Here is a 20,067-nt window from a genome sequence, read left to right on the forward strand (position 1 = left end):
AACATTGTTCATCTGTCAGATCGTTAACTATTGTTTTTCTTACTTTGTTTAAAAAAGTATATACACGCTATAGTTTTTAATTATTACTTTATTTTAAAAGCATAAGCACTTAAGTTTTAATGTAAATAAAAAATAATAAATAAAAATCCTAAATTTTAGTACGGTCCGTTGCTTAAAAACAGATTGTGGTACTAAAAACTTTTTAATAAGTTTATTCTGTACTTAATTGTAATAAACTGCTCTTTTACACTTAATGCTATGACTTTAAAAAACAGTGTAACGATAAAAATATTTAAAAATCGAAAGTTGTAGTTAAACAACATTGACTTTTTTTAAAAAACTTTCAATTTCCAGTTTATGCAATTTCCAGTTAACTTTTATTTATTTTTTTATCGTGTACTTTTTACTTTCACTTAGAAACTAAAAAAATAGCATTAAGCTAATTAAGTATTAAACACACTAATAAAAGAAGCTAATTCGTATCCAAGTAATCTTGTAAACTTTACAAAATTATTTTACATAACTTATTATCGTTTCAAATATTAAAAAAAAACTTAACAGGAAACTTTTAATCAAAACATAAGTATATTATTATAGAAAAAAATCCTTTCTACACCTAGTTTTTCAATCAAAGTTTGGCTTTAAATAAATAAGAACTGCTTATTAGAACACAACAATAAAGTAAAACTTTAAATTATTTTTGTTAGGAATCAATGAAAAAATTAGTTACAGTTTATTACTATATATTTTTAACTTAGTAAAACATATGGTACACTTTACTAACTTTAAACAAGAATTTAAAATTTAGATTGAAAAAATGACTAAAATTTACTGTTAAAAGTAAAAATGTTAAATGTTACTTTTTAGATTGTTAATTAAAATGATTGTTTTCAACTTCTACACAAAATTTGATAAATTAAATACTTTGATATCTGTAAGTACTCAAAAATTCCATCAAATTTACTTATTAAGCTCGTTTTTTAAGTTCGTTTCTTAAGTTCGAGTGTTAAGCTCCAGGTAGTTTATGTAAATAGCCGACAGTTTGACTTAAAAACATCAAGCCTGCTACCTAGTCTTGTACCTAAATTAAAAAGAGTTATATTACTTTAAGATTTCAGTTGCAGTTATATAGCGTTATTGTCCTGGAAAAGCGATAAATGAGTTTAAGTGGTGTACAACTCGATAACCAAAAGGTTTTTTTCCTAAACAAGGTCCTAGCACCAATTATTTTGAGTGATTTTTTTTTTTGTTGTTTTAGACTTCAAAGTAAAACATAATATTACTGACTTTAAAATATCATGATTGCTTTACAAATACAAAAGTTACGTAGAAAAATGTTTAATAGCCAGTTTTTAGCAGTTCAATGTAACATTTGCTTGCATATGTTTGTGACAAAAGATTGCTTAAAGAACAGCAGTTTTGTTTTATTTTCTTTTTTTAACTGTTTTAACTTGGTGTTTACACTACAACTAACTTTATTATCATTTTTCTGAATATAAAGTATGCATTGCATGTTTTGACTCATGCTTGTCATGTCAAAAAACTTTAACCTAGTATTCAAAATTTTGTTTTTATTGTTTTAGTGTTGCAGAACACATTTGACACAGTTTGTGTTATGAAGATAATTTTTGTGCTGAATAAACAGCTGTATGAAACTGTTGTTTATTTTATAATTAAATAAATATTTAGCTCAAATTTAGCTTGTCGAGCACTATTGACCAAAACTTAAAAATAAAGTATTATCATACCTACAATATATATAATATGTTAATATATATATATATATATATATATATATATATCAAAACAAAAGCTGTTCTGTAAACTGCGGGTTAAAAGCTTACGGCCTGTTAATAAAATTTATACGGCTCCACGTCTTATTTTTGCATAAAAAGTTCTGAACTAAGCAGACTAATCGAGTAAAAAGACACAAAAAAAGTATCTTTTATTGAAAAATATAATTGTGAAATCTGAATATACTGTTACAAAATGATAAATAAAAAATCTATTTTTAGCTTTTAATGAAGTATTGCAAAATTTTGTGTCTAATACATAAACCCGTTATGTATAAAAGGCTTGAAATTATAGCCTACCAAAAAGATAAGTTTTCTACTCCTACTGTAGAATATATAGATTAGAGACAATAGTTTAAGTCAAATATCTGTACATACTAACTTCTTTTTAAACATAATTAAAATAAAAGGAGCTAGAAAATAGTTAAGAAGAGTTAGAGTCGAAATTTGAGTAAGTTCTGTTTTTGATTAGAGTAAATATCTTATAAAATCATGTGTCATATTTTAATACAGCAGAAGATTTTAAGCTTAAAGCTTACAGCAATAAATGAATGTAGTAATTTAAATCAAAATATAACTTTAAAATTTGGTCTTTTTAACTGAAATTAATGCATTAGGACTGCGCATATGGTTGTTAAGGGAGTGAATGAAATTAAATGTTAAGCTTTTTAGATTTAGAACTTTTGTGTTCAAAATTTAAGATAAAGTTGCGAACAGTGCAGGAAAAATTTTTCAGAAATTAAGGTTACACTTTTTTTCTAGCCATATTTTATGAGTATAACTATTTCGACAAGTAGATATAAAACTCTTAATTAAGTATAAATTATTTAAATACAAAAGCGTTAAATTTGAATAAAAAAACTCAAATTATCACAATAGTTATATTATTGCAAGTTTATTGTCCATATAATAGACCTAGGTATCAAAACCTAGGCCACTTAAACAGAAAAAAACATAACAAAATAAATCAAAAATATAAATAACACAAAAACCTTATTGTTTAGAACAAAGATAAAAACATATCTTAATATAATGTATATATAAACTTATATATTAACATAAAAAGCAAATTTTTTAATCATAATTAATATTTTATTACATAAAACTCAATAAAACGTTATAGTTCATCTAATAAGTTTGTTTGTTTTCTTTTCTGTTGATTTATCTTTTACTGTCGTTCGACAAAATTAGATTTACGATTATATCAATAAAATCAATAAGGAAATAATTACTAAAACTAAAATACATTTTGTTACATTAACCTTCAATAAATTACAATAGACCAAAATTTTATTCGATCTAATTTTTCCTTTCAACTGAACTTTAGTTGTCTTTGGACAAAGTTGGCTTAGACAAACTTATCATAAAACCAAAAAAAAAAACGTACTTTAACTAATTTATATAGTTAAATATCCTTAGGATAAGATACTAGATAAGAAACAATAAATACTTTTTCATACGCCTTAGATATGCCTTAAACTATTTCTATTAAGTAAATATTTTACATTTTCAATTATAGTCATTTAAAATTTATGCTAGACTTACTATCAGTTGATAACTATAACTTTTCTTTTAACTTTTTAATAATTGTTTTAATTTTTAAATATTAAAAGATTAAGTTACCTCTATTTGCTTTTGCAGGAACTGCTCCTTCATCTGCTGTATTATCTTTGCTTCTGCTGATAGCGGCGGTGAGAGGAGCCATGGGTCTCACCACTGAATAAACTCTCTCAGCATCAGTTAATTGTCTAAAGTCTACTTGCATTGAGGTTGTTACGTCATTGGGTTTTGCTCGATCTCTGGTTGAGACCCCGAGCTTTTTGTAATTACTGGCAACATTAGCTGAAAGAATGAGTGATTTACCCCTATCATCATTTTTGCTTCCCACTTTGCTTTTTCTTAAGTTATACGTATCATTTGCAGATAATTGTCCAGAATCAGTTGTTGAGGTTAAGAAGTCAATTCTTTTATGAATAGCCTTAAAATGATTGTTTTCTGATTTACTTTTGCTTGTTTTTTTGAACTTTTCTTCTCTACAGCTCATCTTATTTAAACATGCTAGATTATTGTTATTGTTTTTAGATATATCTGAGGACATTTTCGTTTGGTTTACCCTTTCATAATTGTTGCTTCCCAAAGTATTTTTTAAATTGTGTGCCTCGTTGTTAGATAGTTATCGAGGACCTGCTTGCATTGATCTAACAACATCATTATTACGTTGTTCAGGCATAAAACTGTTGTTTATTTGATCTCTACTTGAGTTTTCGAACTCTTCGTCACCACATTTTATCTGAGCTAAGTCAATCAAGTCGTTATGTGGAGGTAAGCTTCCCGAAATGCCAGATGCGGATCCTTTCACTGTCGTCTGATTCCCACTTGGCTTTTTTAAGTTTTGATTAGAAACTTTTGCTTTTTTATGTAAATACACATTTGAACAAGAATGAAATTTTAAAACCGAACTAGAATTACTTTTAATTGAATACATTTTTCTACAAAACGAAGCCCAATCATTAATAGAATTGGGAAATTTTTTTAGACTGATTGACTGTACTGGTAAAGTTGGTTCAGTTTCAAATAAGTCATGTGGAACAAAGCTGCTTTTTGGAATGTTTGCATTCGAGCGCAAGTTATTTGAGTCTACCAGTTCTGTGGAAAAACCTCCGCTTGGTATTTGAGGTATTTCTGCAACGCTACAACGAGTAGTTCTATCGGGAGAAACTATACTGTCGCTTGAAATGCTCGGCTTAGAAACATTGTGCAAACTGTTTGAGCTCACCAGTTCTGCGGCAACATTTCCACTCAGTGTTCCGGAACTGCTGTTGCTTTCAACCGATTTTCCAATCACTCTAGGACTTTTAAAGATATTACTAAAATGACTCTTACTTAGAACTTCAGTACTTTTATTACCTTTAGTCGAGCTTTTAATTGTTTTATCATTTTTAATTGATCTCGTACTACTTGAAAATGTTCTCACAAAGCTCTTTGGAAACTTCGTTGAATCAAAACTTAAGCTACGCTGAGTCAAACTGTCAATGACGTCACCATTTATACTTTTTGTCGGTTCCGGCCTCATAGTTCTTGGGTCTAATGCTCCGTACTGGTCTACAGGAAAGTCATGGGTGTTATCTGACATTTTATACCTGTTTTAAATATTTATATTTTTTACCAGTTGATATAATATAGTTGTAAGAATATATAAAAGTTTGAAAAATTTTAAATCAAGGTTCACCAAAGGGGCGGAGGGAGTCAACTAGGGTGTTGTTTTTAAATTTTGGGCAGTTATAAAATTTTTACTTTTTAGCTTACTGTTTTAGTAATTTTATATAGTTTTTGACCCTTAACTAGTAACACTGCAAACAAAATGGGTTATTAAATACCTTACACTACATTTTAGGAATGATATTAAAAGTAATAAAAATTTCTGGCGTGTAATTTACAAGAGATTTAAAATTTAAACTAGATACTCTTTGGATTTTAATGAAAAGAAGCAATTATTTTTTAATGTTCTGCCAAGAGGTTTACATTGAAAAGCGACTAAGATTTGGATACTAATTTGATACATGTCAGAAGATTAGCTGTAGTTTTAAACTTTTTTTATCTACAAAAACGATGAAAAAAATTCAAATAAAATAAATACAAATTTCAAGAACTTAAAATATTTTGATAAGAAAACACTTTTTTAACCTTTTTATAACTTTAATAATATATGACTTTTATTTAAAACCTTGAAGACTTACATGTTTGTGAACTATTCTTTTGTATAATGTTCTTGTAACAAGCAGAAATATTTCACTTAAATATATCTGGTATAACCTAAAAAAGCAAATTTGTAAAAGGTTTTTAGTCGTCGGTTTTGCTCTAATTTAAATAAGAGTAAATTAAGATTCATTGTATATAAGTGTTTAATTTTTGGGGAGAGACTTTGGAAATTATACCTTCTTACTGACATTATTATTACAAGCTATTTGGCCACAGTGTTTTGTAAAGATCAAAACTTAAAAAACTATTTCCATATCATTACTAAGAAAAACAAACTTTTTATGTGTTTATCGTGCTGGTATTTTTGTATCGTGTAAATTAAAGATTTAGTTTAAAATATTCTAAACTATCAATAAAATTCATAAACTTTTCTGCAAAGAAAAACGTTAATAATCTTTTTATCCAATCTCTTTTATGAATTGTTTTAGGTATTTTTTTTTATATTAGTTATCAGATTTAAGTCTAAAATACAAATAAAACAACTAAACTACTTACTATACATAAAAAAATGCAACACTATTTTCTTATAACTATCATATACTCACTTGTCTTTCTATAGTTCCTTAAATTTAATTTTTAACTTATAAAAATAGACTAAATTAGAAATATTTTAGTCAAACACATATATTGAACAAAAAAAATTAGCTTCACTATATTCAAACTACGTTCAGCTTAAAGTTTGGACTTGTTACACTAATTAATGATATTTATTTTAAATAACATTTACAACTACCCTCTAGCTTTTTTAATAATTATACGTTAAACAAAAGATAAAATTGCATCAATGAATAGTTAAGCTACAAAAAGTTAATGTTTAGTCCTTACATTATATTAAACTGTCTTTTAAGTTTTATTAAGTTGAAACTAACATTTATAGTATACCTACTAAAAGTGTTTCACTTAAACTTCTATAAATCGTAGTACTGAAAACAGAATACATAAAAACTTGCTCACTTGTCAGTATCAATATGTCGTATATAATTTTATAAATACAAAACGTGTAAATTATTTTTCTCTCTTAAAAAACATAAAATTTACTTTTAACATCTTGTTTTTTTATTAGTAAAACTTAAAATTTGGCTAATGTTCAAACAAATAGTTCAATATACATATTTTAAAACATTTTTTTCAATTTTAACAGTCCATTAACTGCCTAAAGTTCTTAATTTAAAACTATTTTCAGAGGTAATCCGATTAGATTTAACCTGCAGAGCACAAAAATATTTTGTTTCAGCTCTTTTGTAAACGAAAAATAGAATAACAAACGTGTTATATTTATTTTAAAAATGCTTTGATTTTTCAGTTGAAAACAAAATACTTTACTTTAATATTAAAGTATAGTTTTGCTGAACTGAGTTAAATAACAATAATTCAAATTTAGTTTTATTTAATAAGTTCTTCATCGTAAATGTAATTTTTAAAGTATACAATTAGATGATAAATAAACCATTCTAAACTTTAAAAAAGCATATAAATAAAACTGGATAATTAAAAAGGGTTAGTTCAATAAATCATTTAATGTAGGGAACTCTCTAAAATAAAATTAAGCTTATTAGATAATTTAAAATGTTAAGTTCCTCATTCATTGTCCTGGACAAGTTCTTAAAACCTATTCAAGTGGTGTGCGACTTGATAACCGAAAGTTTTTTTTCGTGCACCAGGTCCTAGGACCAAATATTTTGAGCCTACTATTTAACTTACCTTAACAAAATTGTTTTTTTATTGAAATTTAGTTTACTTTGTCTAAAACAAAACTTAATGTTTATTTCGTTTTACTTCATATATAATTTATTATTATTAAAAATTTGCTGTCCTACGCTAAACGCAGTTGCATAATCTTTCATTTTAGAATCAATTTCCAGCTTTTTACCACCAAAAAAACTTCTCTGCAAAATTCAGCATACCATACAGAGACGATTTATTAAATTCTTTCAATGATTTTAATGAAAAATTTAGCAAAATAGTCGGATTCACGTACTTGTACATCAGAATAGGGTTCTGGTTTACTTTTAGTTAATTTATTTAGAACATACCAGAATGCTAGAATTAAAACCAACAACAAAGTTTCAATAAACAATTTTCTTCTTGTTCAAACATCAGCTCAATATACACATCCTTACTTTTAGAGTTAGGTTCTGCACATTTATGCAACAGTTTGGTATTTCGTTTTTTTTTTTTAATTGCTTTCAAGTATAATCGATACAATTAAAATGAACAGTCTTAGAATTAAAGTACAGACAATTGTAAAAAAAAGTCAAGAACTTAAACGCATTGACTAACCACAAAACTTAAAACCCCAAGTCCAAAGCACATTAACATAACAAATAAATATTAATTCGAAAGTTTTTTGGATATGCGAACTAATTACTTTAGTAGACTTATTTGTAAAAATAAACCAGTAAAATTGTACTACCCCACTAAATTAAGTCTAGACACGTCCCTGATCTGACTATTTCAGATAATAATTTACAGTTAAAAATTAGGTATTATTGATCAAATCTTAACTTGTTTCCAAGCATTAAAAATAGCGGATTTAGCTTTTTTTACTATAAATAAAACTGTGACGATGATTACCTGGGCTCATCATTTGACTAAACACTAAATGTTCAGGGTTGTAGTATTACCTTAAAAGTTTTACCCAATAACCATTCCAACGTACTGGTAAAAATATGCATAAAATAAAAAAATGTACAACTAACATGAATTAATCCTACGAATACGGCCAAAACTTTTAAGCTGCCCCTCAGCTTTGCTACTGATGGGAATGTAAATAATTAAGTAGTTTTTAATCTCATCTTCCCCTAAGCCTAAAACTAACAAATTATTAACTTAACAAATCCTTTTCATATTATAACAAAATTTATACACAAAATAACACATACCAGCTATGTAACTTCTACTTTTAAAAACCTAACTTATGCCTGCACCTTATTAAACTTGTCGCTTATTAACATCTAACAAACAAACACAACACACTAGTATAAAAATTAAACTTTATTCAACAAATGCATCTTGTCTTGTTTTTATTTAATCGACTTCTTCAATGGTCGGTCCAGTTGTTTCGCCCGAGTTCGGAACCTTCTGAGATCCTGGAAACCCGTCAGGCATACCTCCTGGCATTCCACCTAGAATAACATTATTTAAATAAATTTAACTACTAAAGTGACTTTCAACCTTGAAAAACATAAAAAATTTAAAGTCTTAGGTTGAATATAAGCTGAATGACTTTTGATCATAAGGCAGTTTAACTACATTTAGGTGTCACCTAAAACTTTGTAAGAATAAGATTAATAATGCAAACTCATTAATATATAATTTCGCCTAATAAATTGGAAACTCAATTGTGAGGGTTAATATTCTGGTCACCTGTATTCTGATGGTAAAATCAAAAACTCAACTTAGTGTTAACAAACGACTTTTAATTACTCTAGTTTGCAACTAGCGAAGTTTGGTCATCAGCAGAGCGTGAAAACCACTCTTTAACTAATCTTATCATTACTACCGACCGGGCATCCCTCCTTGCTGCTGCCCTCCCTGCTGGTACAGCTTGGTCATGACGGGCGCGGCCACCTTCTCCAGTTCCTTCTTCATGTCCTCGTACTCGTCCTTGGTGGCCTGCTGGTTCGTGTCCAGCCACTCGAGCACCGACTTGGCCTTGCCCACCACCGCCTGCTTGTCATCGCTCGTTATCTTGTCCTTCACCTTGTCGTCCTCGCACGTCTGTTTCACCTGCCAAAATATTTTCGCTTGTAAAAAGTGACCTGCCAAAACACGTTGGCTTATTAAATAGCGACCTCCCAAAATATTTTCGCTTGTTAAAATTTCCAGGTTTTTAAAAAATTTTCCAGGTTTTTACAAGTACACATACGTCTATTTTTAGTTTAAAAATAAGTTTAAGGTAATAAACTAAGTTAAATAGTATAAAAACATTGAAAAGATACTGTAAAACTACTTAAAATGTAATTCTTAATGAAAAAATATTTAATGACAAAATTTTTTTTTTTATTTGATAGATTTTTTATGTCAAATTGAATTTTACATTTTTAAAAATTTACATTGAATATTATTGAATTGTTTCAATGTAAAATATCGTTTGTAAATTTACTTTTTGTAAACATTTATGTGTGTTGAATAAACTGATTTTTTTTTAATTTCTAGACAAAATTTAATAAACTAAATACCTTATTAGAAGTACTCAAAAACTTAAAAAGCTTACTTATTAAAAGTGATAATTTTTCAAAAAAACTGTTTCCAATTAGTACACAAAAATTAACAGATAAATACTTTTCTTAACATACAAACTTCTTACCTGGAAAGCGTAAGCCTCCAAATCGTTCTTGGAAGAAACTCTTTCTCTCTGCTTGTCGTCTTCAGCCTTGTACTTTTCTGCGTCGGATACCATCTTGTCGATCTCCTCCTTCGACAAGCGACCTGAATTAACAAGATAAGTTCTTATGTGTTCGACTAGATAGAGTGGACAAAGTCCACAAAAACTTGGAATATGTTGGTTTATTCAATAAATTAGAGTCTTTAAAAATAGTCAATTATTTCAAATTAGTAGATGAAATATTTTTTATCGTAGTTAGTTAACTTAAATCGTTTTATTTCAGAGTTATAATTTTTTTATTATTGATATTAAATCTAACAACAAAAAACAAAAAAATATGCCAACCCTTGTCATTGGTGATGGTGATTTTATTCTCCTTTCCGGTCGACTTGTCGCAAGCCACCACGTTCAAAATGGCGTTGGCGTCGATGTCGAAGGTGACCTCGATTTGGGGGACGCCCCTCGGAGCCGGTGGAATACCCGAAAGTTCGAACTTTCCCAGCAAGTTGTTGTCCTTCGTCATCGCCCTTTCTCCCTCAAACACCTAAGTGAATATTAATAAAAAAAAATTATTGCTGTTTGGCAAAAACAAAACATACAACGAGACAAAAAACTACAGTAAGATTCAATTGGAAATGCAATTTTAAACTATCAACTAAAACCCTGTACCACTAAGATTTTAAACCCCGAATCTAACTAATACAAACCCTTAAAAAAATCCCTACAGTCTTTAACCACCATAACTTACAAGACAAATAAATTAAAACTGCAATTCACACAAAAGTAACACCCTAATTTTTAATTACCCAACTCTTGAGAGCTTATCTAAAACTGCTCAACACGCCCTCTGCTCATACGAATGCAGTGTAACCAAATGCATTTAAAAAGACCACACAAAATCTCACTTGAATGAGCACGCCGGGCTGGTTGTCGGCGTAGGTGGTGAAAATTCTGGACTGCTTGGTGGGAACGGTGGTGTTGCGGGTGATCAGCGCGGTCATCACGCCGCCCGCCGTCTCAATGCCGAGCGAAAGGGGAGCCACGTCGAGCAGCAGCAGGTCCTGTCAATTGTTAAATGTAAATTTGTACTTCCCAAATTGATATTACTCAAAGTAGAAATCTTGTGTTGGTGTGAATCATGTTAATTTACTTTAAAACTATTCTTTCATTAAGCTGTACAAATATTTTTCCACACATTGAACTTGGCAATAAAAAGTATCGCCTTACTACTTATCATTTCAAAAAATGTGAAACATAGACAAATAAAAAAAACTATTTTAACTTTTCAAAATGTATACCTATCTTACCACTTAAAATAAATTTATATCAAAACTGAAAATGCTCGAAGTACACCATGCAATTATGATAAATAATAAACTATTTTATTTATTATTTAATAAACACATTTTAATTAAATAAACTATATGCACTTCAATTCAAACCTGAACTTCTTCAGAAGTGTCTCCTGACAAGATGGCGGCCTGAACAGCGGCGCCGTAAGCCACTGCTTCGTCCGGATTGATCGACTTGTTCAGCTCCTTGTCGTTGAAGAAGTCCTTGAGAAGCTTCTGGATCTTCGGAATTCTCGTGGATCCTCCGACCAGGACCACGTCGTGAATCTGTTGAGGGATTTGTTTGATAAGCGTAAAAAATTACATAGCAGAGTCGTAGAACAGTCAAAATAAGTTTCTAGTTTTTAAAAAATGTTTTTTTCTGTTTAAAAGTCTGTATTTCAATCAGATAGTAAATAACTGAATCTAACTAACATGTTTTGAATAACTTTGTCTTTTAAATTTATAAAAAAATACAACAAACAATCAAGCTAAAAACAGACCAGCAAACAAATGTCAATAAAACCCTCAGACCTTGTTCTTGTCCATCTTGGCTCCCTTCAGCGCCTGCTCGACCGGATCCAGCGTGGCCCTGAACAAGTCCCCGCACAGCTCCTCGAACCTCGCCCTGGTGATCGACGTGTAAAAGTCCTGGCCCTCGAACAGCGAGTCGATCTCGATGGAGGCCTGGGCGGAGGAGGAGATGGTCCGCTTGGCGCGCTCGCACGCCGTCCTCAGCCTGCGCAGCGACCGCTTGTTGCTCGTGATGTCCTTCTTGTGCTTGCGCTTGAACTCCTTGATGAAGTGGTCCACCAGTCGGTTGTCGAAATCCTCGCCTTTAGAATTTGTTGTCAAATAATTTAAACTCGTGATGAAAATTAATATATATGAAGATAATATATTTATTCTTTCAAAAATTTATTTTACAAACTGAGTTTCGGTCAAAGACCTCGTCAGTGCTTAATTACTTCTCCTCCAGCAGTTGAGATCTCTCTATTTGTTTTCTTAAAACCAAAACATATAATATATGAAGATAAATTAAATTGATTGCGGGAAGGCCGCATGAGTTAATGGGTATTTAAAAGAGGTGTCATGTTTTGTGAAGTGTTATCAAATCTAATGATGGAAAGTTGAGGTGAATAAATACAACGTTCGTACAAAAATTTGGCCTTATAACCGGATGAAGCCTATTATTTTAGATGTGAAAGTTTTATTAATTTAGGATAGGACATTTTATTATATTCTATTTAGAACTATTTCAATTGTTATGGTACCTTGAAAATATTTGGGAATTGAGTTGTCGAAACTATTTTGAAACTCCTACAGAGATATTAGATATTCCATTTTCAGAATTCTAGTTTATTTAATGTCTAACTTTTAAATGAACTTTAAATATAGCAACTTTATAAGTTTTAAATAGACCTTTTTTAAAGTACAATAAGTATATAAAGTAAAATCTTTTAAGAAGACTACTACTTAAATTCATTTTCTCCAATATCTTTTTTAATCTTGATTGAGAAACTTGACTCTCAATTCTCTTAAGATTCTCAGAAAATATCAAGTAATTTTTAGTTGAGTAATTAGCAAATATGTCAGTAATAAAGTTGAGCTTTTGAACAGTGGTTTTATTCAACAAAATACCTCCGAGATGAGTATCTCCAGCAGTGGACTTGACCTCGAATATTCCGTCTTCGATTGTCAGAATTGAAACATCAAAGGTTCCGCCGCCCAGATCAAAAATCAAAACGTTCTTCTCACTGCCAACCTGTAAAAAATTGTTAAGTAAAATATAGATTAAAACTTATTAAGTGAAATATTTGGACAACAAAGTCCGTTTACTTATAATGCATTGGTTTTCTCGAACGGGAATGTTAAATATTGAAAATTAATTGAAAATTTATGTAATATAAAATTTAAACTAAAGGAAGGCATGAACTTTTTTTCACTATGAATAATTGTTTAAATGATTATTTTATTAACTGTGGAACTAAAATCTAAATTAAAATTTATCATATAAATTGATTTTTTCACGTTTAATCTTGACAAAACATGTTAATAACAATTATTACATTAGATACAAATATTAATTACCTTCTTATCAAGGCCATAGGCGATTGCTGCAGCAGTTGGCTCATTGATGATCCTCAAAACGTTCAAACCTGATATATTAATAAAAATTAAATACATGTTTTACTTATTAATTAATAAGTTTTTTAAAAATTTCTTTTTTTTTTTTTAAGATTTAATTTACAAATCATAATAAAAAAAACTATTTTATTTCAAAACTCAATGTATGCCAACTTCATATTTGATCAGTATAAGGTAACAAAAATAATAGTCAACCAAAATAAGTTAAAAAAAACTTCTTAAATAGCACCAATTTGTATAAAACTACCTGATATGGTGCCAGCGTCCTTGGTGGCCTGCCTCTGCGAATCGTTGAAGTAGGCGGGTACGGTGATGACGGCATCAGTGACAGCTTTGCCCAGGTATGCTTCGGCAGTCTCCTTCATCTTCAGCAGAACCATGGAGCTGATCTCTTCGGGGAAGAACGTTTTCGTTTCACCCTGCATTTGGTCAACACTTGTTTTAATAAAAATTTCCTCAAAAAAAAACTAATTTGACAAGTTTTAATTAGCACATACAATTTCAATTGGATGTTTTAAGATTTGAAATGCTATATTTTATTTGATGATAAATGTAGTTGGTATAAATATTCAGAGAATGAAAGTTTGTCAATAATGTTATTTGTATAACGTTAAAGATTATATAAATTGAATGGTATATTAATTGATATATAATAAATTAAGAAACTTAAAGCTGTATGAGGAGGGGGTAAATCACTTTTTTCAAAATGTTGTACTATTTTTATATAAAATACTAAGCTTTTCTTATAATTAATAAAACATTTAATTATAATATCAAAGCTATGAAATTTACTTTGTATTCAACTTGAACTTTGGGTTTCGTATTGTCGTCAACAACGGTGAACGACCACTGCTTCATGTCATTTTGAACCGCCTGATCACTGAACTTTCTACCAATCAAACGTTTGGCATCTTGAAATTAATTCAAAACTAATAATTTTATGGTAAAAGTACAAACTTATTTCTTAGACTATGAAGTTCTTGTACTACTTAATTTTATGGTTAGCACTCATTAACAGATTTTACTATAATAAAATATGTTATTAACTAATATACAATATGTTGAATAAATACATGTTGATGACTTATACAGTTCAGCATCCAAACAAAATTCATATGTGTGCCCTATTTGTATATAATGTCATATCCAGAACATAAAAATTCCATTAGCTAACTTGCTTAATGAGCTATAATTTTTAGTACTTTTTACTGTGTTTAAATGCGTAATTAAATTTGAATTCTGTGTATACATTTGTTAACTACAATTGTTAACTTAGTTATCTTTAGTGTCATTTTAATCTTCTAAGTTTAAATAAATAAATAAACTTAAAGTTTTGCTCAAAGGCTTAAATATAAAATTATTAGAAAAATTAAGTTATTAACAACTTATTGACATCTGTACAATATCACACTAAGGTATCTTAAAAACTATAATAAATCTTGTTGGTGAAATATCAAATTAACCAACCAAACACAGTGTTAATTGGGTTCATAGCAACTTGATTTTTGGCAGCATTGCCAATGAGACGTTCAGTGTCAGTAAAACCGACGTAACTTGGTGTTGTTCTGTTTCCTTGGTCATTAGCAATTATCTCAACCTAAGTTATTTAATTAAATCTTAATTGATGAACTGAAATATTTGCTATGTGGCTTAATTTGGCTAATTTGTTTTCAAAAACTAGGAAATGCTATATCACTAGTTATTTTATCTTATGTTTTAGTTATTACATAATCAAGTAAATAATTTAAGTAGATTTTTTCCTACAAAATGTTACTTAAAATCTGATATACCTTATAAATACTTAAAGCAAACAACTATGTACTAAAAACATGTTTAAAAAATTAAGCAAATATTTGTTTATGTTATAATCCAATAGCATCTGATTTATCTTAGGTAAATTAGATTCAGCACTGATTATTTTAAGCTTCTTTGCATAAGTTTTAATAAAATATAACTAGAAGGGCTAAACTTACTTTTCCATGTTGGAAAACACCAACACAGGAATAAGTTGTTCCTAAATCAATCCCAACAGATGGAGCTTTTGACATGTTAACAATAATTTAACAAAATCCTAAAAATATCTTAGGGTTAACAAACAATTCAATTTAAATAAATATTAATAAAATACTAGATTTGTTTAGACTTTCACTTGGCTCTGAGTCTGACATGACTTCTTTTTAAACTTGAGGCTCAACAGTAACTGATAATACAGCTTTTTTGGTGCTGCTATTATAGTTAGACTTATATATACTTTTTATGTTAAACAGATTGTTTACTAGTCTACCACAAAAATCAGGGTTCCCACTAAAATTTAAAAAAAAAAAATTATAGGGAAATCCATAAAATATAGCTAACTTATAAGGAAACTATCAAATATTTGGTCCAAGGACCTGGTGTACAAAAAAACTTTTCGGTTATCAAGTCATACACCAGGATGCAGTTTAAAGTCATGTCCAGGACAAAGATCAAAAGAAACAATTAATTTTAATCGTTGCAAACATCTTTTTAGGTAAATTAAAATAATTTATCATTAACTGTTCATAAACAGTCTTAATAAGAAATTTAAGAAAGTTTGAGGGTTTTTGAGCTCTAATTATAGTTAAATAAGCAAATTTTATATACACTGCATATAATATAAAAAATGAAAACGTTAAAACTGCTAAGTGGCGCCATAGAGTCACAGTTATGTACTGAGAATGCAAAGATTTTGATAATAAAAATATCGTATTTATTTCAAGTATTTGTTTACCACGTGGTGTTGCTGTTTTGGGTTTCAAATTTCTATCACCAAGCAAAAAAAACAATTTTATAGGGATTTCTAGGAATTTTATTACATTTTTTATAGAGATTTATAGGGATTTTTCAGAATATTTCAATTTTATAGGGATTTATAGGTAAGTGGGATCCCTGAGCAACTGGTAAATCAAAAGCAACTAAAAAAAGGTGAGTGACTTTTGACCAAACTTTTAAATAATATGGGAAATATTTTTAATATATTTCAAGCCATTTTATTAAAACAGTTTAGTAATGATATCAAATATGTTCATAAAAGTTTTCTGAATGATAAAGTTTTATCTTTAAAAATAGTATTTAAGATACCAAAAATGTAACATTATGGCAAATTTCACAATATATACTAAAAGTCAATGTATGCATCTACAACCGAAACAAAAAGTCAAACTTCTCAAGAGTTTTTTAGCTGAGAATAGGTAAGATGTTGATTAATAAAACTTTAGATTGTTAGCTGTATATTGACCAGTTCAGTTTTCATTGGAATGCTCAGATTTAAGTCTAATTACAAAGTTCTTAACTTAAGAGATCAGATCTGATTTCAATAGGTTCTTTATGGAAAGTGCATACCAATATGACTGAACTATTTCATTAAATATCTATTTTCTTAACTTTTTAAATAATCTTCTCTAAATTTTTACTATTAGTCTATTATCTATTATTTATTCTAACATTTTATTATTAACAAAACTATGTATAAATTACAAACAATTCTGTTAGTAATAAACTTTTAAAATAAATAATAGATAAAAATCTCCTTAAAGACTTTTTAGTTGAGATCTTTGAATTGTTTTATTTTTAACAAGTTACAATAATATTGTAAGTCTATTATTGCTAACTTTTAATGTTTACAACATAAGAATTTTTTGCATTTTGAAAAAAAACTACTCTTCTCTACTTTTTTTAGACAAAATTTTGTTTTTTAATACTTCAAAAATTTACTAACTACTATGTTAGATTAGAATAATAACATTTCTTGAAAACTATATATTACAATGCATAAAAATAAGTTAAGATAAATATTTATAATAATGTATGTTAATATTACTGTTTGAGGATATAAGGAGTAAAATATTTATAACTGTCTTTTTTCATGTTCTTTTTTAAATATTTTTCAACTATAAATAAATACTTACTCCGTATTAAATGATGACTTATAAAAACTTTGGTTAACTTTAAACAACAATATATTTTAAGCTATTAACTTTAGAATGAGTATTTAGATCTTTTTTAATTTAATATATATTAGCTTATTATCAAATTATCATTTAAAATATTATTATTTCATATAAAGTTTTAAACCAGTTATGAATGTTTAAATTATTTTATTGCTGTTGATAACACATATATTAACATGTTTTTGCAGACCACTAGCCAAATTATAAAAGATAAATGGTACTTTTTAATAGTTTTCTAATAATTAGTTATCTTTTTAGTCAAACAATTTTTATTTTGAGAAAATTTATATACCACAAAACAAGGACTTAATATAAATATTTTCAAGCAGAAACTTTTCTTACATTAATGTACAATTATAAAGTGCATTTTGGACTTAAGAAGAATACAAGTATGCTCATAAATTACAGTTGTAAAAGAAAGAACTATGTTTTAAATTAAAATTGTGAAAGAAATACTTCAAATATGAAGTTTCTTAAATAAAAGGCTTGTATCAAGTTTTAAAGAATTTAAAAAATTGACTAAGAAGGTTATGCATTTATAAAAATCTTATAAAACATAATCAGCTTTAAGGGAATTGGGAGATAGTTTTATTTTAGTTACTTGTTTCATTAATTAAACATTTTATTTATATTACTATTAGGTTTTTTTATAGGAGATAAACATACTTTTTAATAGTAAACTTACAATTTATATGTTTATGTAAAAATTTGCTTGAAGGCTAACTAAAAAATATATTCTTAAAAATATTTAATAAAAGCTAGAAATTGAATCACACTAAACATGTGTTGTGGAACACAAATTTACCAGATTTAAATGGTTATAAATATTTTCTTTAGGTAAAGAATGTTTAATTTTTAACACCCAGAGTAAAAAACAAATATCAAACAAAATATGTACTTTATTCCATAATTAAAGACATTTAATTTAGTTACATTTAATGTTAATGAACAATTGTTAAGTTGTTGCTTTCCTTTTCTAATGTATTTATACAAACATATTTCAAGGTAGTCTAAGCCTTGAATAGACTATATTTCTATAAAGTGAACAATTTAATTTAAACAACTCAATAACCTACATTAGCAAAAAACTCTATATACTTTTAGGGACAACTAATTGATTGCATAAAATCAGGGTGGCCACTTGTTTTTGAGAAATTTCTTCAAGGTTTTCTAATTTTTCCATACTATAGAAAGTACATGTTTTTGGGTCTATTTTTAATTTAAATTTAAGTTTAAGGTTAAAATTAGTTTAAATACATTTAAAAAATACTGTAAAGCTACTTTATAAGTTATTTTAAGTAAGACAATTTTTGATGAGCTTACTAAAAAATTATCTATAAGATAGATTTTACAAGCCAAATCAAGATTTTACTACTTGAAAGTTAAATTCGTTTTAAATTCAAAGTATTTTTGTGATTTCTGTTTAAAATTCCAGGATTCTAGGTTTAGTGGCCACCCTGTTAAATACAGCAGTCCATTAAAACTTATTATATATAGTGAAAGAATGGTATTTATTTATCTACTCTTAAATAAAACTAAGCAAAACAGCTGAACTTAATTGATAATTATAAATTTTTACAGCAACCATAAACAAAATAGAGATGCTTCACGCCATCATTTATAGTAAATAACAAACTTCACCACATAGCTAATTTGGTATAGTTGGTATCTCCCAACTATGCCTGCCTGATGAGTCCTAATCAGGACAATACCGGTTGTAGGTTGTCTCTAGACTGTTGTTGATGGTTGAATGGTGAAATTTATTATTTATCATAATTTCTTACAAATAAGAGTGTAAGAGTTATTTTAGACCAATATCAACTACTTATAAGCAACGCTTAATGGTAAAAGTATATTATTCAATATGTATGTCTTACAAGTCGGATTAAATCTAGTGTTAATATAAAAAAAAATATTAAATTATTTGATTTATCAATAGCTTTAAAATTAAAACTAATTTTGTTTAAATTCTGGATGTGCTTGTATTTAGAGCTTCAAAGATTCATAACAAAATTATATACATTTCAGCAACCGCATCTAATGAAAGTGTACAAAAAATGCTGAAGCTATTTATTCAAAACTATTAATTAAAACAAATTTAGTTTTGATTTTTGCAATAGAGTATTAGTCCTAGTAGTATAAATTACAACAACTTCAACAGTATAAAATGCTATTATTATCAACAGTATTTAAGACTAAGTTATAAAGTTTACTAAAAACAAAACAGAAACTTATTGAATTTTCAGGTATTTTCAAAATATTATAAATAAATATTTTTATTTTCAGTAAAGTTTGCTTAGGCATGAGGTAACAGCAACGTTTATTTTTACCTGCTAGGAAAAGCTTCTTGATGAGTGATTTCAAAAGATTTCTTCCTACAACCAAAGTGACACAATTTGGAGATGGATCAAATTACGATGAAGTCTCTTAACATAATTGTAGAGATATGCAAATAGGTGGGAAACCCCCAAATTAAGGCGCAATTTATGAATTTATTAATTTGACCAATTAGATGCTTGCAATTATTACTTTTTCGCCCGTTATAGATTGTTCTAGAATCTAGTCTAGAGTAGTGGTCTTCAAAACAATCAAAGTTTGTCTATTACAAACTCCCTTAGAAATTGTTGTGCACTTTAAGTTGTTATATAATGAGCTGCTTGCACAAAATATGATTAAACACTTTTAATTTCTTATAATAGGACTTAATAGCAATTTCTGCACTCAAAGTTGATTGAACTTAC

General features: G+C 28.0%; 1 protein-coding gene across 1 annotated transcript; it reads right to left on the reverse strand.

Annotated features, from left to right (window-relative positions):
- Positions 1-8,579: 8,579 nt before the first annotated feature.
- LOC145835776 (heat shock cognate 71 kDa protein-like) lies at positions 8,580-15,406 on the reverse strand. Its single transcript, XM_082943491.1, has 13 exons — positions 15,332-15,406; positions 14,826-14,955; positions 14,151-14,269; positions 13,606-13,777; positions 13,302-13,369; positions 12,852-12,975; positions 11,745-12,046; positions 11,322-11,498; positions 10,785-10,940; positions 10,225-10,423; positions 9,862-9,983; positions 9,059-9,281; positions 8,580-8,677 (listed from the first exon to the last, which is right to left on the reverse strand). Exons 1-13 carry the CDS (start codon positions 15,404-15,406, stop codon positions 8,580-8,582), a joined length of 1,965 nt encoding a protein of 654 aa, XP_082799617.1.
- Between the last annotated feature and the right edge of the window lie 4,661 nt (positions 15,407-20,067).

The sequence above is a fragment of the Thalia democratica genome, chromosome 5 (genome assembly GCF_965202585.1).
Source record: "Thalia democratica chromosome 5, ktThaDemo2.hap1.1, whole genome shotgun sequence".
In the NCBI taxonomy this organism is placed as follows: domain Eukaryota; kingdom Metazoa; phylum Chordata; class Thaliacea; order Salpida; family Salpidae; genus Thalia; species Thalia democratica.

Excerpts from the sequence above, each read along its gene's own strand:
- LOC145835776 (XM_082943491.1), bottom strand. The coding sequence starts at position 15,406 with ATGTCAAAAGCTCCATCTGTTGGGATTGATTTAGGAACAACTTATTCC. Across the intron at positions 13,370-13,605 it reads GGACGCTGGCACCATATCAG|GTTTGAACGTTTTGAGGATC; the intron begins GTAGTTTTATAC and ends TTAATATATCAG. Across the intron at positions 9,984-10,224 it reads CACCATCACCAATGACAAGG|GTCGCTTGTCGAAGGAGGAG; the intron begins GTTGGCATATTT and ends TTGTTAATTCAG.